Below are 23,822 nucleotides of genomic sequence, written 5' to 3'. Positions count from 1 at the left end.
TTTTGATGATGGCTGTGTTTTTGATTCACTGAAGCCTTCAGAGGAATCATCGAAGTTTATGAAGTAGCCAGATGCAGTTCTGTCAATTGTTCCAATTGGTTCAGGATTTCTTTTTCTTGCATTTTCACTTGGTACTTCATTATAGATTGGTGTGTCCCTGCTAAATGTTTTTATTTGGGTTTTCAGAGGTCTGAGTTCTATTGCATTGTTGCATAGTCCTTGTTGTTCTTCTGTAGGCGTTTCGAATGTGATGAGCCTTTTCGTTAGGACCTCTGTACTGGTAGCAAACCTAGGTGTTCTGCTACTTATTGGGAGTCCACTTGGCCTACTGTTTGTTATCGGCCACATGTTGTGATTTTACCAGGTCGATTGATACAACTCGGTTCTCCTTTTTTCCAGCAAGTGGCGGTAGTACAACTGATCTTGTCCCGTTGACAGACAAGACAGGAACTGCTTTTCTGTAAGAAGGCCCAAATTCCTTCTTTACCGCGATCTTCTCCCTGACTAGATCCCCGACTTTTGGAATCCAGACAGGTCTTGCTGGGACAGGTGGTGGTTCTTCAGTGGTTGTTGGCTGTTGTTTCAACTTTATGTTGCTCAGGTCTTTTCTTGTTTTGTTTAAGTCCTGCAAAATAGCCAAACGGTCTTTGATATCAAAGCTTTTTTCTTTCACCACTGAAGTCTGACTATCAATGTCAGAGATCATCATCCTAGTTCCAAATAATAATTCGTACGCACTGAATCCCTTCAGAGAATTTCTTGGCAAGTTATTTAGACTACGTTGGACACTTATTAGATGTTTGACCCACCCAGCTCCCGAACCTAATACCCTTTCCGCTATAGATTGCTTTATGCCTTGGTTTTTTCTTTACACCATCCCGTACCCTCAGGAAGGAAGTGAGAAGATTCCCGCTGGACTATGCTCATTTGGTCATGTTTTCCCTCAGGCTGGAGTGCTAGAGTGAAGACAATGGTCAAACGTAGCATGCTCTTAGCGTATATGCCATATAGACTCGCAAATCTTTGTATAACAGTCCGGACGTCAGCCGAGTGCTGGTGATCTACATTATAAGTGGAAACTAGCCTGTATATGTTAACCGCAACCCTTCCTTTTTACTCTTGATTTTTTCCGGAGTAAAACGATGAGGTATTAAACTGTTTCTCTCCCCACTGCGATCTCTGTTGCAGTTTGGGCAGTTTTTTACAAACATGGTGTGACGCAGACTCATGCCTGGCCACCAGTACCGTGATTGTAATTCTTTCAGAGAATCTTTTAGTTTGAGGTGTCTGAGACCCTCGCCCATATGTGCGTCTGCGATCAACAAGTTTCTCCTGTCCATGTTTGGAATCACCCTATCCCCCACTCCAGGGATTCGAGCAAAATGGACGGAGTTTGCATCGATTAAGTATGTATAATTGAGTGGATAATTGATCGGTAACGCTGAGCAGTCGCCTTTAGATGACGTTTTCACTGCCAGCACTGTTTCACCGTCAATGTATTTTAATGTACGCTTTTTTCGAACTACGGGAGCCGATTTAGTTGCTGCCGCTGTGGCTGTTTCAGCCAATGAATTCCCTGCAACGTGAACGCCATCACGCTGATGACTCAGTGAGTGTGTCACGTGAGTCTTTGGTAGTTCTTTTTTTAAAAGAGCTATTTGTTCCCAGAGCAGTTTCTGCTTTATTGTTGCATCTGTGTCATCTTTGTAACCGTTTTGAATCCATGTCTGCAAATCCTTGTTATATGATTTGACGCAGTAATATGAATCTGACACTATAAGTGTCGGGAATTCGCGATCCGCATTATCTAGCGCCATTTTCAAAGCTACTATCTCAGTTTGTTGTTCTGAATTAGTTTCTACTGAGTGTGTTTTTGTTAATAGAGGTTTTAGTTTACCTCCGCGCCACACTTCTTTTGTAATCCCACATGTGGGGTTGTATGCTTGTTCTCCCCAAACGGGAGGTTGAGCATGTCCGTCTGTATAAATTACACAGGCGTAATGTCGTAAAGGCAGAATATCGATTGGCAGAGGGAATATTCTTTCATATTCTAGATTTTCAACTCTTCTAGTTCTGGAAAATTGTCAGCCAAGCTATACTTGATAACTCATATCCTAAGAATAGGACTGTCAGATGGGCAATTCTAGATTTTTTAAAGTTGAATTTGTAACCCTCTGCTGCGAACCCAAGTATTATGGTGTTCACTCTCTTCAAGTGAGTCTCCAAGTCATCATCTGTTAAGTAAATGTCATCGACATAAGATAATGCTTCATCGTCATATAGTTGTAGTAATTCTGTTACTCTCGCTGAGAATACTCCCGGGCTGTTCTTGTACCCCTGGGCTAACCGACAGAATTGTTTTTGAGTGCCATTTATCGAAAATGCAGTTAAATATCTGCTCTCTGGTGCTATGTTTTGACAAAAGAATCCATTAGAGATGTCCAAGGTTGTTTTGTATTTTTTGCGCACTATGTTATTCATTAGTGCAGCACTGTGTGAGTTTTGCACTGCAAAAGTTTTGCAACATGTGTTAAGGTGTCGGTAATCCAAAACTAGACGATATGAATTGTCTTGTTTGGAGACCGGAAACAAAGGGTTGTTCATTTGTGAGGTGCAAGTTTCAATCACCCCCTGGTATTCTAGCTGATCTAGTATTTCATTTACCTGTTTTTTAGCTTCTTGCTTAATTGGGTACTGTCTTTGTGCAGTAGGTTGTGATTTTAACTGGATTTTGTGAGGAGGAGAGTCCTCATCCCATCCCACGTGATTTTTATATAAAGCAGGAGCTAGAGCCACTGCCCATTTCCTGGCAAGTGTGTACTTTTTATGAATTGGAATATGATTTGAGAAGGCAGGCATAATTACTTCTTCGCCATGAGGGCACTCCCTTACAAACTCTGGTGGCCAGTCTTTTTCAGCTAGAAGGATATCATAGCCCTTGGAGAGATTATCCCAAAATAGTCCCCTTATTTTCCTAGTCTTATCTCCCTCTATATGCAATGTTATTTCGTATATTTTGTGAGGTTTGCTAACTCTGGTGTCTGCAGTTTCCACTTGAAGATATTCATTCGTGTCCACTGTCTCCAGATGATTCATAAGGACTTTGCGAGCTATGCTCACTTCTGCTGCGCTGTCTAGCATTGTCTGAGCCCATTCCCCGTTTTTCAGTTGTGTCCTCAGTATTCTCGGCATTGTTAACTACCTTGATACTGGCTACCTTCTTTTTTGGAAATTGTAATTTCTTTTTTAGCTGAGCAGGTTCCTTGTCTTTGGACTTGGCGTGCTCTTCTCTTTGTTCTGATCGTCCTCTTCTTTCCGATTTCTGCGAGGAAGTCTGAAAAGATTGAGAGGGACGTGTATCAATGTCTTGATATCTATCAGGCTTTTTTATATTATCCCTATTTCTAAGGTTATATCTATTCCCAGAGGGGTCACTTTGTGGTGACCTGTGTCTCTGGTTCGGAGATTTTTCTCTTCGCCTAGGAGACCTTCCTCTGGACTGGAATTTCTTTTCTTTAGGATTGGATTGTTTGTTTCCATCCCAGTTCTTTTTTGGTGATGTAGATTTATTGTTATAAAATATTTTTTCAGGACTTTCAATCAGTTGTGGTTTTACTGGTATCCCACCTAAACTATCTCTGCCTAGTTCCTCATAGGATTTTTCTATGATTCTGGCTATTTCAGCTGGTTGGTCTGCTATATCTGTCTCTTTTAACCTCTGGCGGATCGCCACGTTTGCTGCTTCTCCTTTTATGTTGGCTAATAGTATAGCCGAGACCTGCTTGAAGTCTTTCAGTAATTTCATACCAAGAGTTAAAGCGGGTTCTGGACCATATTCATCTTGAATTTGTTTTAGCACATCTGGTATTACCGAAATGGATGGAACACCGTGCGTTTTTGTGTAGATGGAAGCAAAGACTGTACCCCAAGTGTCACAGTCCTCTATGTGTGGTGCGATTCCCATTGGGAGACAGTCAGAATCCTGTGTTTTTCTAATGGGGTGTTGTCAGGAAACACCGCCTCTATTTGGGTGATTTTCTGTGCCAACCAGAATGGTATTTGTTCCCGTTTAGCCGGTACTTTCCCTAGACAGGACTGGATGTTCTGTGGTGTAATTTTATTTGTGTTCCCCTGGTGAGGGGTCAGCTGTGGAAGTTTAATCGCTGGCTGAATTGTTGAAGTCCGCATCACATATTGGACTAATTGTCTATGTATTTTTATTAATTGTTTTAGCTGTGTTAACAGCTCTGCTGCAGACATCCCTTCGATGTCTGGATGTGGTGTGTATCCGGCTAGGACCGGCCACGTTGCTCCTGGTCTACCTAAAGGACCGAGCCTGGTGATGTGATTGTTATGTTTTAGGGCGCCATCAAATAAGAGCAGGTGCTCTTGAAATTTGAGTGGTACTTCCACCTCCTCGAAAGGAGTGTACGTTTCAGGAGGTTCCTCTATTTTGTAATTGTGGAAGTACTTTGTTACAGCATTTGCTGCTGGAAAATGTATCCATGAATAGTATACCTCTGTCTGCCGATATTCGTGTGCCTCAATTACGAATATGACTGTGCCACCTCTAGGTGTCAGTCCATTTTCTATAAGTTTTAAAGTTATAGATCTCCTTTTGATGACCGGGATGAGTATTATATCCTCGTCTGCTGCCTGCATGGTAGCGTCAGCTGCTGCGAGTTCAGTTGCTAATCTAACTGCCTCTCTTTCATCCTCATTGTCTGACATTTTACTGTCCAAAAGGTTATTTTGTTTGTTTGCAGATCAGGTTTCTTGTGGAAACAAAGATTAGATGCACAATATTTTGGAACTGTGTATCCTTCAACGTTGACTATACCAAGAACCATACATAGGAGTTCCCTCCTGCGAGGTCTGGCGGATATTACCTTTCACCCACTCCAGACGTCTTTGGAGTATTATGGGAAAAGGGGTCTGAGTGAGAGAGCACGACTGAGTTACTCTAAATGTCTTACGTTAGTTTTATCGCCCTTTCCAAACGCGTTGGGCGCCATGTAGTGTAGTTCCTATCATCCCAATAGGCTCTGCGCATTGGAATAATACCTACAATAGTAAAGGCCTAGACCAGACGTTAACTAGGTCTACTACTGTCGATACTAGACTTAAAGTTTTGGGTTTGCCAGCTTAGCTCAGAGTTCACTAGAAACTTTCTCGAATGTTCAGGAAAGAATTAACTCCCCTGATTAGACAAGAAGGGATTTAGTTTCTGACAACCATAGAACATGACAACTTTGCTCTCCCCTAATCAAGAGTATATCTCGAGAGTCGTGTGAACAAAAGGCAATTTATTTTACTCAGTCAGTACGTGCATTCTTAGTCTCATCAGAATGTAGAGAAAAGGAAGAGACGGGCGTGTTCAATAAAAAGGTGTTATTTATTGATCAGTCTCTTTTCTCATACAAGAGAAATGGATCGATATTATTGCAATACTTATAGTTAAGTAAAGTGCATACATTAAAAGCAATAGTATAAAATAATACTGTAAAAACATTGATATGGTTTCTAAGCCATATGATGTTTTAAAATGAATAAAATATATTACATACACATATACATTTGACTAAACGTACTCAACTGGTGTTTCTAAATACGCCTACCCCGTGTACCTGACCTAAGCCTAATACGTGGGCGGGAATAGAAAGTTACAGTTTAAGTTAAGTTTGTTTTTGCCAAGTGAATAACTAAAGAATTCTCTGTGAGGGGTTATTCAGTTCTGTACCTGGAAGTTAGGATGAATGAGGGATGGTATCTCTCTCTCTGGTCTTGATATTCCAGGCTGCCTGCGAGGGCTGCCCAGAAACGCCGGGGCTGGAATTCTCGGCAGGAGAAAGCAGCGCGTCAGGAAGGCGGGGCTGCGCCAGCGGGGTCTGCTCTGCTCTTCGCTTCGGCAAGTATGGCTGCTCCGTCTCGTCACCACGCGTGTGTTTGCATAGGGCAATATCGGTAATATTTATACCTTTAAGGTGCCGAGATTGACGTAAGGATGGACATAGATACGTCAATAAGGATGTCATACGACTTGCTCGTTAGCACATTCTTTTACTGAAGTTCTCGGTGAAATCAAAACAATGGCCGCAGGGTTTTGCCCAGGTTGTCATAGGTTTGATTTGTTATGAGAACTCCGTATGCCTTATCAGGGGCTGGAGGAATATCGCTTGTCTAATTAGATCGCAAGCGTTATGACCTAATCAGATAACACGTTCCTGTGCCGTAGTGTGACTGCGTCAGATAACGGTATCTGCATCATGGGGATTTTCTGCCTCATGGGCTGATTACTAGTTAACTTGTTAGTTTACTAACCAGAATAGGGTCAGGAATAGGGGGATCGATTCAGGACCTATAGGAATACATCACAGGGGGGGATTGTCTGATGACAGCATCAGACAAGTTCCTCCCCCCCTCCAGCCATTTCTCAACAGACATAAGCCAAGTAATCTGTTCAAAAGGACTTTTAATCCAGATGTCTAGGTCAGGCAGATTGGATGCCCGCTTTATATGCACTGCCCGTTCCCACAACCTGGTCAGCAGGCAAATCAAATAGGGAAAATCATGAGGTAGCCTCCACTCCCACTCGCATCAAGGGTATACCAAGTTGGTGTCCATCGTAAGTGCCACTCAGCAGGGACCTCTCCCAGTTGAGCTCCCCTTCTAGCCAGTGTACAGCATGTTGTAATTGAGCTGCCAGGTATGCCAGGCGTGATATATATCCCTAAGTATTGGACCTTAGCAGCTGCTCCACAGGCAATCCTGTGAGCTAACCAAGCGGAAATGGGAGTGACTTGGTTTTCTTAATCTGTAGGCCTGAGAATTCCCAGAACTCTCTTAGCACGTTTAGCAGTATTGGGACAGATAGATCTGGCTCTCTCAGGTAAACCATAGCATCATCAGCGTACAATGAAACTATAAAGTGACAGGCCAATGGTTCAATTGCGATAGTGAAAATTAATGGGGACAGGGGGCATCCCTATCTGATGCCGCACTGTAAGGCTATCTCTGCTAAGACATGTCCCATACACACACTCGCATATGGATTTGTATTTGGTAAATTAGTCCAGTTCACAAACTAGAATCCTATGTCCATCTTATAGAGTACCTGCCACACACATTCCCATCACAAAGAATCAACGGCCTGCTCAATATCTAAAAAGGCGAAAGTGTATAGCTCTTAGGGTAATTCTGGCACATGCATAACATGCGCAAGCCTTCGTAGGTTGCGTACTGTGTTCCTCTAGGGAATGGACCTTCCTTGATCATAGTGTATTATCTTTGGGAATTGGGGTAGCAGCCTTGCCACCAGCACATGACTGAGGAGGTTATGGTCCACATTTAGCATAGAGAGGGCTCTGTATGATCCCGCCTTTGTGGGATCCTTTCCTGGCTTTGGAATTACCACTATTAAGGTCTCCCTCATTGACTGGAAGTTCTGCTTCTCTAATGCCTCGTTGCATATCATCAATAATTTATACGAGTGTCTGGGAAATACTTGTTAAACTGCTGGGAGGCCAACGGCTCATGGCATTTTTGTGTTTTTTAGGGCCTTTATTGCAACTAACAATCCTTGTTTATTCACTGTTGCCCCCAGTGCCTCACTGTCTTCTGGAGTGAGACACAGCAGTGATAGTTCCTCCAAGTAGGTAGACCCTCAGCCTCGTTTAAAAATAAAATGCAGCTTTGTCAGTAGTAAATATTTTGACTACAATCCTGGGCATAGATCCATTCTCACTAGGGTCTTTTTTTCTCTTGTGTTACTCTTTAATTGAACATTTATTTGGTTGTTTTCACTTTTCAACAGGCTATTTGATTATGTTCTTTAACCGCATCGCTGCTAGAGCGATTCCCCTGCTTTGCTGGACAGCAATAAAAACGGGTGTGGTCATGACGAGCTCAGCTCGTCATGAGCACAGGAGCACTGTACTGCATGACGAGCCCGAGCTCGTCATGAGCATGGAAGGGGTTAAGTTGTGACGTATTTTATATTTAATGTAATGTTGATTCAATCATATTTGGTACTAACGGAGTTGAAACCAAGTAATTGCCTTTTCACAGGATGGAGGCAATTCGTTTTTTTTTGTTGTTTTTTTTGTATCCTCATTCGCCACCAACCTCACTACACTTCGCACTCAAGCTGTCTATACCTCTACTCAGCAAGCTGGAAAAGTAGGCAATTGGAAGTAGAAACCAAGGGGAAGACCCGCCAACAGGTATCATGACTGACTTGGGTGCTAATGAAATCAGATGAGATGACTCTTCAGCAAAGTTCAAATGAGCTTGATGACATTCGTCATAATACTTCCAAAAGAGACTGGGAGTAACCGACTTAGTCCGAAGAGTATCAAGGCAGCATAATCATGGGACTCAAAAGAGATTTTTTTTTTTTAAATGTGTTAAATCTGAACCCAATCTTAACTGCAACAAGTCCCAAAATGCTGCCTTCTTTCCACTGGCTAGATCCAGCTTAGAGGTCGCCACCACTGAAGTCAGCCAATCTGAGAAAAAGGGAGGAGTGGATTCTGTCCATCTTTTGCATATTTGTATTGGGAGGCAATCAGTCTTATTTGTTCACCAGTTAAAAGAATAGTCACCAAATTACAGTAGTAAAAGCCATTCATACATGCATCATAACATTTTAAAACAAAAGTGAAACACAGACGGTGATCTGTGAATATATTTGTTTGCAAGTCTGTACACTTCGGGAGGGACTGTTCCTGTTTGGGCAGGACTATTTCTGATTTGGATGTGTCCGTTATCTGCATGAGGTGACATGGAAATAATTGACTGAATTGCGGCCAAGAGTAATTACCACTGAAAGAGAATTATTCAAGAAATCTACCCATCACGTTTTCATTTTCCCAAGTTTGTTGATGCAGCATGATAAAATCTTGCCTCATGAGAGCTCTATCAGAGTTTCCTTAGTCCTTTGGTCTAGTTGCGTTCAAGTCTGTTCAAAAAGCTTGAGACAGAAATCCACCAATTGTGTATGAAGTCAAATTGTCTTGATGTATTAAATGTTTAGGGCACATAAGCTGTTTTTTCCTTCAAGAGATAGAGCTTGTTCTGACCAATTCCTTCCAGGAATCCATCAACATGTTTCAGTGCAGATATTCGCTTATGCTCCCATCCTGACATCAGAGGGAAAGACACACAACAATTCATAAAATGCCTTTTAAACAATCAGTCAATCAGGCAGTATTTGTATGGCGCTGCTTATCACCTGAGAGAGTATCCAGGCACTCTGCTGTAGTGACAGTCGGAGAGCAATGTCTTGAGTCCCTTCCTGAAGTGTCAGCGAGGGTTAAGTGTGGAGGTGGGGAGTAACGGTGTTTGAAGACTTGGTAGCAAGGTGGTTGAAGGAGCATACTCTGGTGAGGCGGATGAGTGATATCTGTGCGAGGGTGAGGTGAGCGGAGCAAGGTTTCTGGGTGGAAGATGGAAATTCAGTCAGTGGGTCCTTGGTCGTTGAGGGCTTTGTCAGCATGGGTCAGGAGCTTGAATTGGCATCTTCTCTGGATGGGGAACCAGTGGAGGTCTTTCAGGGGCAGGGTGAAGTGGGTCCTCTTAGGCAGGTTGAGTTTTGGATCGTCTGGAGCTGCTCATGAGTTCGGTGGTAGTGCCTGCATAGAGTGTGTTGCCGTAGTGCAGCCGGCTGGTGATGAGGGCCAGCGTTACAATTTTCCTGGTGCTGATGGGGAGCCACTTGACGAATTTGTGGAGCATGCGAAGTGTGTGGATCAAAGTTGAGACAGCGTTGACCTGCTGTTTCATTGAGAGTTCGCTGTCCAGGATGATGTTGAGGTTGCGGGCATAATCTTTCTGGGTGGGGGTGGGTTTGACTTCTGATGGCCACCAAGAGTCGTTCCAGAGGGAGATATCTGCCGAAGATCAGTACTTCCATCTTTTCCATGTTGAGCTTCAGGCAGTTGTTCTTCATCTATGCTGAGACGTTACTCATGCAGTTGTGGAAGTTGGTATTCATTGTGGCAGGGTCAGCTGAGAGTAAGAGGACGAGCTGGGTGTTGTCGAGGTAGGAGACGATGTTGATTTTGTGGGTTCAGATGATGTTCGCAAGTGGTGTCATGTAGATGTTGAAGAGGCTTGGAACGAGGCTTGAGGGATGCTGCAGGTCGTGTGCTTTGGTTGAGAGGTGAAGGGAGGGAGATAGATCTTCTGGGTGTGCCCCATGAGAAAGAGTGCCATCCAATTGAACGTGTCTGTGATTCCGATCTGATTTAGTCAGTCGATGAGTGTGTGGTTGGAGACTGTGTCAAGCCTGCGTAAGGTCAAGCAGGTTCAGGGTGGCTGATTCTCCTCTGTCAAATAGGGTGCGGATGTCGCCTGTTGCAGCAATCAGGGCTGTCTCGGTGCTGTGATTGGCTCTGAATCCTGATTGGGAAGGATCCAGCAGGTTGATTCTCTTCAGGTGTTCAGTGAGTTGGAGGTTAATGGCCTTTTCCAGGACTTAAGCGGGAAACTGGAGTAGTGAGATGGGACGGTAGTTCTGGAGCTTTTTTGGGGTCTGCACAGAGTTTGTCTGACTTCTGCATCTTTCCAGGAGTTGGTAAAGGTGGCTGTGGCGATGGAGATGTTGAGGATGGTGGTGATCTGGCGGCTAATTTGGTCTCTTCCAAGGTTGAAAAGTTGGTGGGGGCATAAGTCGGTGGGTACTCCAGAGTGTATGGAGTTCATTAGCGTATTTGTGTTGGGTGTACTGAGCTGCTCTCATGTGATATGGGGCTGGTCAGTGGCAGTGGTCAATGGGATGCTGAGGAGGTCGGTGGGTTGAGGTTCGAAGTTTTTGTAGATAATTGCTATCTTGTTGTGCAAGTGGTCAGCGAGGGCGTCCCAGAGGTCCTACGAGGAGTTTTTGTTGGCTGACAGGCAGATGAATTTTCTGACAATGGTGAAGAGTTCCTTAGTTTGGTTGGTGCTGGTCTCGATCCGGTTTGTCAGGACATCTGCGTTTCGACGTGCTAAGTGATCAAGGCGTTTAAGTTCTCTCTCCGCCTGGTTCAGGTCTGTGGTGAAGGTGGACTAGGTATTACTGAGGGCTTCTGTCCATTGGTGCTGAGTGACCTTTGTCCAGCTGTAGAACAGGGCGCATTGGCCGTTGGGGGGGGTGCAGGGATGTCCGGCAATAGTGAAGTGTACAATGGAGTGGTCTGACCAGGTGAGTTCCGGGGTGTGGCTATACCTGATTCTGTTACTGGTCGTGAAATATGGCCCAGCGTGTGTCCTGCTTTGTGCATGGGATCTTTGACCAGCTGCTTGATGCCAATGTTGTCCAGTCTTTCCAGGAGGTTGGTGGAGTTTGTATTGGTGGGGTTGTCAAGGTGGAAGTTGAGGTCTCCCAAAAGTACGAAGTATTTGTATTAGATGGCGAGCGGGGTGATGAATTCAGCTATTGTGTTGCTGAGACTGGTTCATGGTCCTGGGGATCTGTAGGCGAGGGTACGTTTGATGGTGGGTTTGTCGTCTGTGCGGCACTGGAAGGTTCACGTGTTCTATGATCGGCCTGGTCTTGTTGTCGGTGGTGGTGCAGACGACTGTTTCTTTATGTATGATGGCGATGCTGCCTCCATGCCTGTTGATGCGGTTGCAGTGTTTATCTTCTAGCCAATGGGTGATGCGGTGGTGATGTTTGGGGTGGATGCTTGGGTGAGTCGGTCCCTGTGATGAAGGTCACATTGGGGCAAGAGTGCAGATGGTGTCCCAGACTTTGGTGGCATGTTTGCATAGTGAGCTAGCGTTGATCAGGAGGCAGCCAAGTTGTTCTGGGGGGTGTTGCGGTCTGTGGGGATGGCTTTGCATTGGTTGCTGTGATGGCAGTCAGTCCTAGAGTGGCAGTAAACTAGCATCTGACGCAGGAAAAAGGACCCGTGTAGAGGCAAGGCAGCAGTTGTTGCATCCAGGGCACGGAGATCTGTGTCTGAGTATCTGTGGGAGTACGAGGGGCAGGGTGCCTGGCGCTGGGCATCGTCCCGGCCCGGAAGGCACAGATGGGCTTGCCAATGGCCGCACAGCATCCTCAATATGTAGACATGGGAGGGCCCGTCTGGGAGACAGGAAGTGGGTAAACGGCAGGAAGAGGCGGGCGGTAAAAGTATTACAACAATCGCAGTAATAAACAAGAAATAATGTAATGTCCCCAAGTAACACAAATAACAGAAAAGTCCTGGCAGCCTGGGGTCAAAAGGAATGTGGCGGCAAGCAGTCACCCGACAGCGGGGACCGAACAGGAGGCTTTGTGGGCTGGGAGTGTAGTCCTTCCTCGTCGAGCTAGCCAGCAGCCCTGGGGGAGTGGCGCACAGGACAAGGGCTACTCAATTGAGCCGTGCAACGGCCTCCATAAGTAGTCGTGGGAGGTGGGAGGGGCTGTCCCAGAGGTGGGAAAGCAGGTAGTAGGAAAGCAGCGGGAGTGGGCGGGGGTGGTAAAAGCATTACAACAATCGCAGTAATAACCATAAAATAATGTAACGTAACCAAATAACAAAAAAACAGGAAGCTAAAGTACTTTTACCTCACTAGAGGATAAAATAGAGGGTTGGAGGCTAAATCCTTCCTCGTGAGCTGGGCAGCAGCGCAAGGGGAGGGGCACACAGGACCAGGTGTCATGGGCTACTCTTCCTTTGTGGTATTTGTTGTACCAGTGCTTTTTAGGAGCAATATTCGCTCACTCTTCCATGGTCTGTCATGCTTGTTCAGGCTGAATTGTGAGTTAGCTTCTTTTGTATCTGTGACCCACTTAACTGTTTTCCTTACCCTGTATTCTATAATTGTGTTTGTAGAAATGTCTTCTTCTTGGATCCCTGCAATTTGGACCTGGTTCATCGAAAGATCAAGTCTGTTGCTTTGTGTGTGTCGGCGTGTCCGGGAGAAGAACTAAAAACATTATCTGATGTTCAGAAATTTGCTGAGACCAACGGTAAGCCACAAAGTTGGGTTATGTCTGTTTCCACGTGATTGCACATTGGGTATTTTCGTGATTGCACTTTGTGACCGAGCCAAGATTCCTCAACAAAATGGATGTAACCCTCAAGTGAAATTCTAAAATAATTAGTTTCAATTGCTGTATGTGATACTCCCTATGAGTAATTGGGTCATGGCCACCCTGCAGACACCTCTGGACCCACAGGTTCCATGGGTGTTTTATTATAGCTTAACAATGCCGGGTCTGGTGTCTCAGTGGACTAATGTATCCACTGTAGGGGCCTGCGTCCGATCACATGGCCACAGGTTCAAATCCTGGTGGGTCCACTCATCCTTTCATCCTTCGAAGGTGAATAAAATGAATACCATTGAGTCGGGTAACAATAACCATCTGTTATTCCGCGCCAAGATACCCTTCAGAGTGAATGTGCACTTTACAAATACAGATGTTATAGTACTTAAGGCGCCCGCTGGTATCCACGTAGAAGTCATAGAGAGTGTTCCGTGGAGTTCACTCACTAATATTTAGTCTACTGAGCAAATAGAAAATCTTAGGTTTGACCTAATATATCAATTATATAATTTTTTAACAAAAATGTTCCTTTGCTATTGTCCTGAAGTGTAGCCAATCTTTTGCACCCTAGTCCTATCACAAAATTTTGAATGTTCCCTGGTCTCTAAACTAGGCCTTTTAAATGTCTCGAAGTCTGAACACGAGTCATGCCGCTTAAGCAGTTCTTCAGTTTTTATGCTACTTTTAATTTCTTAAAATATGAAAACATAATTCTGGGTAGGTATCTAAGACCACAGGGTGTCATTTGGAGTTGGCACGTATTTCATTCAGTGGTTATACGTAATCTTCCCATTCCCAACTGTGAAAACTTGATTGTCCCAGAATGGTGACACACAAGTTTTCGTGTCACACTGAGTTGCACAGCCTTTTGCACAGCCTTTTGCACATTTGCGAACTCATCAATTTTGTCAAAGTTCAACCAAATTTTATTTGCATAGTTCATCCAGTTTTATCCGTTACGTCAAGGAAATGGAAAACAACTTTTTCAAGCATTGTAAATGACACTGGAATTGCCCATCCGGGCCTATACCCAGGCACGTAATCGGTCTCCATTCCTCCTGCATATTTTCACCCAATGTATTTCGGTCTAACTTCAGACCTTCCTCAAGGGTATCTATAAATATTAAAAGTACACGTCAGGGCTGATAACACTATTAAGTCCTTTCGGAATCTACGGGAGGAATACCAATTGCAGCCGGCACAGTTCTATCAATACCTACAGTTGAGACACGCGCTATCCCCCAGTTTACGGGGTCTGGAGGACATCCCAGAGTTCCGTCCAATAAAGGCAAAACTTTTTATGGGTGATCTGGGAAACAGGAAGATTTCGTGCATATACCAACCCCCAGTGAGGCATTGCTCCCCGACACTTCAGAAGCTTCGGGGGGATTGGGAGGCTGATGTGGGTGTGTTGGAGGAGGAGGCACTTGCGTCCCCACGGGGGGCCACCATTGCAATGCGACTTCGTCTAGTCAAATTTAAATACCTTCACAGGGTTTACTTTACTAGGATGCGCCTCTGGCGGGCGGGGATGATTTCCTCACCGATCTGTTTGCACTGCAATCGGGTGGATGGCACATTTATCCACACGATCTGGCACTGTACCTCACTAGAGTGCTTTTGGGGGGGTCTTTGCATGCCTCTCGGAGGTCCTGGGGTGGGAGCTAGCCCGCACACTGCAGCTGGCCCTTTTACACGTAATGGAGGGGGTGGGTGGCAACAGATGCAAACTACACCTCTTGTTAGGGCTCACCTTAGCAAAGCGAGATATTGCACAGGCATGGAAAGCGACGAGGGCACCGTCGGTGGCGGTCTGGAAACATGGTCTTGATTTTTGCATGGGCATGGAGCAGCCTATTTTTGTGGCAAGGGGGTATCCACGCAAGCACTATAAAATCTGGAACAGGTGGGCAGAATATCGGGGATTGTGACTGTAACCCCCCTGTGGCGGATGAGTAGTTACTGCCGGGCTAGGGGGAGACTGCATATGGATACTAAGAACTGTACCAATGGGTTGGTGGGGTGGACCGTGAGTGCCTTACTGTATATGGCTATTTTGCATAACTGTGAATATGGAACTGTGGACTTGTGTGACTGGGGGGGGGATTTCGGGGGGAGTTGGGTGAGGGGGGAGTTGGGGGTATGGGCGGGTTTATTTTTTACATGCTCCTGTTTTTGGGGCAGAAGTTCCTGGGGCGCTGAAAGACTTTGAACCGAACAGTCAGGGGCAAATGTGAATTTGTTGCAATGTTTGTGCAGTTGCCTCTGGATTGCAGGGTGCTGCTTGATATGTGCCACTTGACGAATAAAATCTGTTTTAAAAAAAAAAAGTACACGTCAGTCCCATACAAATCATAATCAAAATTAATTTCAAACGCAAACTTTGTGTTGCTCTATGTCACATAATATAAACCAGCCTTTGTAAAAAGACGTGCCCATCCATATATCCCCCTGCAGCCCCTTCCTTCAAGGTTACCAGTGTGATATTAACTCAAAACTCCTCCGTGTCCCAAGCAAAATACCCATCGTTTCAATCCCCACACGCTACAGTTTTCAACCTCCCAATTATACCGCCCATCTCACTCATGCCCCAACTCCCCGTTCCCTATGTCTCAAACACCCTCCCTCGAGATATAATCTCTCCAATTTACCAACTCCAACTTCCCGTTTATTATATCCCTGCCTGCCCAATTTTCACCTGCAGTATCTTTGTCGTCTTGACCGCACAACCTCCCGGCTGAACCACCATTTTTAATATCCCGTCATCTCAGGAAATCCCCTCTTTTAAATCGAACGTCTTCAGCCCCACCTGTAATCACTCCTGTCATGTGATTTCCCAGCTCCACCCTGCGTGCAATCACCATAATCGTTCAACCCCCCTGATCTTTCAACCAATGAACTTAAACCGTGGTGGTAAAAAAATGTCGCGTACTCCTTATATAAACATCATTCAATCCCTTTGTAAAACACCTTTGTAATCAAAAATAAAAATAAAAATGCCTCCATGATTCGTATAGTCTGAAATGTCTTTGTTTCGATGTCTTATTCTGTCCAGATGACATCTGTTAGGAAGAATCCTTGAAGAAACCTTGTATTTTTGTTGCCAGTTTAATCGCAATTCATCCACGTGGGTGCATTCAGAAGTGGAGCGTGGTTACTATAATCACTGCAAGGGGGCTGAAGCACTCCTGTTTTTTCCAAACTTCGCTCCTTTGCTCGAATTCAAGTTTGGCGTGCATACACTCATTCACGCTCCGTTCCAAAAGTGTGTGTTGAAATAATCATCCCAAAATTGTGACACACAAGTTTTCGTGTCACAGTGAGTTGCACAGCCTTTTGCACATTTGCAAAATATTTACACATACCCAACAATTTTGTCAAAGTTCATCCAAATTTTATTTGCATAGTTCATCCAGTTTTATCCGTTACGTCAAGGAAATGGAAAACAACTTTTTCAAGCACTGTAAATGACACTGGAATTGCCCATCCGGGCCTATACCCAGACATGTCATCTGTCTCCATTCCTCCTGCATATTTTCACCCAATGCATTTTGGTCTAACTTCAGACCTTCCTCAGGGGTATCTATAAATATTAAAAGTACATGTGCGCCCCATACAAATCATATTCAAAATTAATTTCAAATGCAAACTGTGTTGCAGTGTGAAAACTTGATTGTGACATCTGATGTTATTGTATGTTGGAGGCATTTATATAGTGCACATTCTGCGATTGGTCTGGCCTTGCATCGCTGTCTGAGGTTTGCAGTCTGATTTAGATTGTGGTGAATAAACCAGTAATATCTGTATATATCCATTCCTCCATTAGGTGAATGTGTCAAGTTCATTGACCTTTGATAGCATGATTTTTCTATTGAACCGGAATGAGAACAAAGACTTTTCCTGATTGTTTTTAATGGTTATAGCACATTCGATAGGAATGAATAGCTTTTATTGCTGATGGTTTGATGGGTACCTTGGCTTGCCTATGTTGGATGCACGTTGGTTCTCTGTGTTCAATGGTACTTTAGTTTCTCCAGTATTGGATCTTTAATAAATTCACATCCTCTAATCATTCCTCGTTGTCGAAGTGGGAGTCCCGCGGTACCTTAATAAAGCAATGTGTAACACTACAATAGGTCATAATGACAATGAAAGATAGTTTTTATAGCCTTTTATTTTAAAGCGCTAAAGTATACACTTTAGTCAATCCAGCGACAGCACCCTCTAGAATACTCCCAAAAGAGGTGGGATCCCTCTCATTTTCTACCGTATGTCGTGTTCTGACCGTCTCCTTGAGCTCAGATCAATATACTATTTTCTCTAAGCTCTTGAGAAGATTTTTTTCCTGAAAGTTATTTTCTGCAAATATCTACAGATATTCTGACTGGATCAGCATGTCACATCCAAACAAAAATGGATTATTCAGATCTTGTGTAACTTGTGTGAAAAAGAGGCTGCACTTGGATAACCCACATAAAGAATACATATATTGCCTCCATCTCGTACATAAGGTGAGAGACTGCAGAATCTGTTGCATCTTTTCTCAGAAAACATTGAAAGACAAGGAAGGTAGACTTTTAATACAGCTCCAAAAATGAAAGACTGAGTGCCTCTTGTATGAGTAGGACAGTGATCAGTCTTCAAAGACTGCAACATCTCACAAACGCGATAGATCTACTGAAAACGTTTCCTCTGAGCCATTTTCTGAGCCTGTGATAATCTCCTCACTTAAAGAGGCATTAGAAGCCTCAAAAAAAGAAAAATCTCCAGAAAAGGTTCATTCAGAACCTAATGCTCCTTCCCTTAAAGAAGCTCAGTCCAAACAAGCCTCAAAGTCTTTATCGACGACAATCAAGTCTCTCAAGATGACTCAAAGTTCTACATTCATATTCTCATCGATGACTGTGCTGTTGACGACAGCGCCAACAATGACGACTACCTCAACATCGACGTTTTACTACAGCTTCATCGGTTATGATCATCTCCTCTTCACCACTGTCATCGACGACAATCATAACAGCAAGAATATTAAAACAGCCATCGACCAGTTCCACCAGCGACAACGGTAGACTTGCTGTCAAAGAAAAGGTTAGTCAGTGACCGTCACCACCAACGCAACACCCTATAACGCCGACATCACAGCTGTCGATAGGACTATCGCCGACGAAGGAACAGTCTGTCGGATCCGTCAACAAGGATGCCATTGACGATGATACAGTTGACGAAGGCTCCGTCGATGAAGGACTCGTCGACGAGAAAACAGTTGACGACGGAAAAATGGACGACGTCGATAACAAAGATTTCCTTAAAAACAGCATTTCTCCCACTGTCTTTAATGCATGCAAAGGATAAATTGACTACAGAGACAATTCTTCCAGCCCACATACTCTCAAGCAAAGTGTTGCCCTACCATCCTGAGCAGCTATTGGATGATGATGATGATGATGACTGATGATGGGGGCCCCTTTGGAGTGGCTCATAGTTTGTCTAAGGTTCAGGTGAAATGGCTGGATGACGATGCCTAGCAGTATTAAGAGGAACACTACTATACTTCTGGAAAACACTCAGAACAATACCAGGAAGAGTATTCAGTTAATGATCAACAAGAAACATCCATTCAGATGCCTATACCACTAGTGAGCAGTTTACAAAGTATGCTCCAAGACTACTACTGCAGATTTCCAACATCTGCGATTGCAACTCCAATGCCACAAACACCAAAACCAATGCCATCTCCTTAAATTCGCACACCGTTCCCACGGTCATCCCTATTGTTTACAACACTTGCAACCCCTTTTTAAACTTGGGTGGGGACGCACAAATATGAAGTCCAGAACAAGCAGGTTATTTTTCCAAAGTCCTTTTTTTTATTAATTTATACAAAAATTTGTTGAGTGCAGTAGTCCATTGGTTTCATCATATACAAAAAAGAGTTGATCAGCCAACGCGTTTCTCTCCCGTACAGGGAGCTTCCTCAGGGCTGAAAGTTAAACATAAATACATATAATATAAATCACACATATAAAAAGACACATATAAGAAAAAGAAACACATGTATCAAATGTGTATTATCAAAGTTTAAAAACATACAGGACAATAGTTACAATATAGAACAGCGCACAACTTAATACATATCATTCTTAATGGTTAAATCCATCAGAGTATCATTGTACATCTATACCGATTATACCCTAATACAGGTACACTTGCAACCCCTATACCAACATTGGGTGATACACTTGCTAACCCCCCAGCTGACAATGCTTTTTCACAAATGAAGACGGAGAAGAGGGGGGAAATATGAGGTACTGCACACATTTTCACTAAGATGTTCACTCCAGTGGTGGCCTGTCTCAGACAGAGTGGAGTTCAGATCTTACCATATCTGGACAACTGGCTGATAAAAGCACCCACACATCAGCAAGCCGCAAAGGCCTCGGCAACATATCTCTCATTATTCAACAGACTAGGTCTCACAGTCAAACATCAGAAATCTCATTTAAATCTGAAAACAACATTGACGTTCTTGGGAGGATTCCTAGACATTGTCCAGAACAAGGCCTTGGCATCCCAAGACAGGCAGATAAAGATTTGACTGCTAGCACAGAAATTGGCTGCAAAAAATTCAGTTTCTGTCTGTATTTACAAATCGCTCCTCGGAATGATTTCCTCTTGCAACCCTTTCATTCTGAATTGCCATCTACAGATGCGTCCACTTCACGTGGAATTTGACAAACTTTGGCTGCAGGCCCTGGGGTTCGATGTCATTCAAATAACTCCAACAGTGAAAAAAGCCATGATACAGTGGACATAAACATCAAATCTATCCAGTGGTCTATCATATCTGGCACAAATCCCAGAGTATGTCATAACGGATGCATCCCTGGAATTTTGGGGTTCTCAACTCGAAGTCCTAAAAATCTGCGTTAAGTGGGATTCCAAACAAGCAAAAATATACATCAATCTGCTGGAAGTGAAAGTCATTGCCTTGGCATTAAAATATTTTCTCCCCAAGATAGCACAGCAATTGGTGCTAATTCGTACTGACATACCACCAGCATGTTTTATATCAACAAGCAAGAAGGAACACTCTCAAGAGCACTATCTCTTCAAGCTCAAGAAATCTGGAATTGGTCTCTTCAACACCAGATAACGCTCAAAGCAGAGCATCTCAGAAGTTTCAAACATCCTGGCCGACCAAAACCCATATCACCTGCCCCGAACTGGGAGCTTGAGCAAAACATTCTAGAAAACGTGTTCCATTGTTTGGGCAAGCCAAACTTGGGCTTGTTTGCGACAAGGGACAACAATTTTTTTTAATTCTTTGCAAGTTGGCATCCACAGTAGAGATCGTGGGGGGATGCGTTTTTGATGAGATGGTCAGGGATTTGTGCTTATGCTTTTTCTCTGATCTCATTGAATCTAACCTTTCCTTCAATTCAAATCAGACAGTGTAATACTTCGGACCAATTATAAGTCTATCACAATGGTACATTTGGCTTCCACTTGAAGGAGCCAGTAGTACTACTGCCATTCTTCCCAAATCCTCAAACTTGCAGAAAAGTGATTGCATTCTTTAGACGTCAAAAGTTGTCTCAAATTATATTTACATAGGACCCATCAAATCTACAAGGTGGATCAGTTATTTGTGGCATATGGAGACCAGCGAAAGTGTCTCCCAGAATTTAAACAGACCATTGCCAGATGGATTACATCCACCATTCAATTTTGGCACAGACAGCATGAAACCCATTGCAAGACAAAGTCAAAGCCCACTGCATCAGAGCTGTCTCCACCTCTTTTTGCTAGTGTGCCCATCCAGCACATCTGCCGTACAGCAACATGGCGCACGGTTGCGAGGCATTATGGCCTGTATGTGGCTGACAAGACTGATGCAGCTGTGGGACAAGCAGTATTATTACATCTGTTTAAAAAGGTGAGCCTTTTATACCTTTCTTTCCCAATGTCTGCTGTGCTATTATGTTATCATGGTTTAATGATAACTATTCTGATTCAGACATGTGAATCCATGAAAGATTCAATACTGGAGAAGAAAATTAGTTACTTACTTGTAACTGTAGTTCTCCAGTATTGGTATCTTTCTTAGATTTTTCATAGATTAACATGTGATTCACCCTCCTCGCCTGAGAGGCTCTCCTTTCTTTCTAAGACTAATGTAGTCCACTTGTGCTAGATGGATTCAGCCTCTCTTGGTAGTATTCTAGAGGGTGCTGTCACCGGTTTGGCTACAGTTTATAGTTTGGTCCTTTTAAAAAAAGGACTTGTATAGGCTATAACACCTATGGTTCATTCCCATTATGTCCTATTGTAGTGATACACATTGCTTTATTATGTTACAGTGGGAATCCCACTTCGACAATGGGGATTGATTCAAGCATGTGAATCTATGAAATATACCAATGCTGGAGAACTACAGTTACAGGTAAGTAACTAATTTTCGTATGGCATGGCCTGGTGGTAAATGTTGTGACCGCAATGATGGGGATAGGAAGGAATAGCTTTTATTGGTGATGGGTACCTTGGCTTGCTTGTGCTGTGTTGGATGCAGGTTGGTTCTCTCTGTGTGCAATGGTACTTTAGTGTGTGGCATGGCCTGGTGGGAAGTGTTGTGAGCACAATGATGGTACTGGAGATCCTACAGTGTCAGGAGTTGGAGTTGCACACAAATCTTAATGATCGGTTGTAGTATTTTTGCTCCAAGTCTGTATTAAATTCCATCCCATTTGCAACTCCATCCCATATGTGTAGGGCCTGAGTCCTGCTGTTTCCTGGTGGGCAGCATGTGCTGCCTTTTTTAGATATTTCTTTAGCCTTCGGTAAAATTTGTTGTTCTCAAGCCCTCCACTAACTATAAATGTATTAATGCAGACATTAATCATACTGGCTGTTGTTTGTGTTTTGTGAACCACATTTTAGAGGGTAACATTGGCAAATCTGTTACCTGGGAAGCAGAATTAGGGTTTTGCCATCAGCAGTGACTACCTAAACTGAGTTTAGGTACTCAAATAACTTTCTCTTACACACCCCAATGGCAGCACATCCACCACCAATGATACTCATAACCTCACATGTGACATTGAAGCATTACTTATCGCCTTGATTATAAGATTGCCTCACTACTCGGGTCCTTTATTCCTCATGCTCTCTCCCAACCCACTCTCTCTCCACCCTTTTTACCCATCTTCTCTCCATCCACCCTCTTCTTCTCCCATGCCTTTATTTGCCAGCCTCTTTCTCTCCCTCACCCCAGCCCTTTCATCCAACCTCTTTATTTCTCCCAGTCCCTCCCATGAAATATCTGTAGGTAGAAATGGCTGAATAGCTGCCCTTTTATAACGATTGTTATTGGTCGGTTAACATTGCTACTGCTGAGCAGTTCCAAGCTGACATAAGTTCTGTCAACAGATTGCCTATGTGTTGTTATTGCATTGGTCAAATATATGATTTATGAAATCAATAATTTATTTAGCATTGTTAATGCATACATTCTGGATGATCTTCTATGTTGTCAAAATGTTGCAAACGTTAAATCATGGCCATTGATTTTCTTTAACTCTTTGTTAAGTTAATAATTTACAGGGAAGTTCACTGATTTTTGTGCAGCAGATTAAGGGACATCAGTTTGTCCTAAAACATGGTATTTTCTTTCTCACCAGGATCAGTGTCTATAATAATGGTATAATGGAAATATTGTGTTAGTAACCAATTTGTATTCTAACTCAGTCAGTGTTCCACCATTTTCTGCCAAATAGCCAAAGTGGTGACCCTTCCCTTTACTTAACTGTACAAATTTCCCTACTCTTCCCACCACCTTTTCTATTTTGACCTTCCCTTCAGCCGTTCCTTCTGACAGCCCTACAGCCATTCTGCTTTTTCAGCATTCTGGGCTACATGCTGTCACACAATAGTCGGTACAAAAGGGGGTGGTGATGGACGGAGCATCTGAACCAATCAAACACTTACACCCAGTCAAAAGATCTGGGTTTGATCCATCACCGTTCTTTAGCCCACTCTGCCACCCCAGTTCAGACATGGCTATATGCAAATCAGTCTGACCCTGTGCCTCATGGGAACAGTCCAGCCCGAACTGCCAAGCCATGCCTTCCCTGGACCGGAAACAAGCTTCCGAGGACCGGTTTCTGGCATTACAGCCGTCTTCAGCCCGGCTTGCTTGAATCCAGTGGCAAAGTGAGCAAGGGACTCACGTCTGAGCATACCCTGCCACACTTATGGCGGCCAAAGCGGTACAAAAGGGGGTGGTGATGGACGGAGCATCTGAACCAATCAAACACTCACACCCAGTCAAAAGATCTGGGTTTGATCCATCACCGTTCTTTAGCCCACTCTGCCACCCCAGTTCAGACATGGCTATATGCAAATCAGTCTGACCCTGTGCCTCATGGGAACAGTCCAGCCCTAACTGCCAAGCCATGCCTTCCCTGGACCGGAAACAAGCTTCCGAGGACCGGTGCTCTCCACACCACTGGAGTCAAGCTATCCTGGCTGAAGACGGCTGATAGCCAGAAACCGGTCCTAGGATGCTTGATCCCGGTCCAGGAAAGACATTTCTTGGCAGTTCGGGCTGGACTGTTCCCATGAGGCACAGGGTCAAGGCTGATTTGCATATGGCCATGTCTGAACTGGGTTGGTGTGGAGTGCAAAAAAACGATGGATTTAGGCCCAGATCTCTGTACTGGGGTGAATGTATGACATTGTTCTGCATTCTGTCCATCAACTGTTGTTTTTCACACAATAGTCAGTATGCCAAAGACGTCTTTTTAGG

The 23,822-nt window shown here is 43.9% G+C and overlaps 1 protein-coding gene across 2 annotated transcripts in view; it reads left to right on the top strand.

The window, feature by feature from the left end:
- SLC44A1 (solute carrier family 44 member 1) overlaps positions 1-23,822 on the top strand; it is a 521,394-nt gene that overhangs the window by 280,577 nt on the left and 216,995 nt on the right. For both annotated transcript variants that reach the window (XM_078676674.1, XM_078676673.1), the window contains exon 4: positions 12,804-12,940. In XM_078676674.1, coding sequence (XP_078532800.1) covers positions 12,804-12,940 — 137 coding nt within the window. The remainder of the gene's footprint in view (positions 1-12,803; positions 12,941-23,822) is intronic.

This window comes from Lissotriton helveticus, chromosome 2_1 (assembly GCF_964261635.1).
Source record: "Lissotriton helveticus chromosome 2_1, aLisHel1.1, whole genome shotgun sequence".
Lineage (NCBI taxonomy): Eukaryota > Metazoa > Chordata > Amphibia > Caudata > Salamandridae > Lissotriton > Lissotriton helveticus.
Note: the sequence above shows the minus strand (reverse complement) of the source record. Positions and strands in the feature narration are given on the sequence as shown.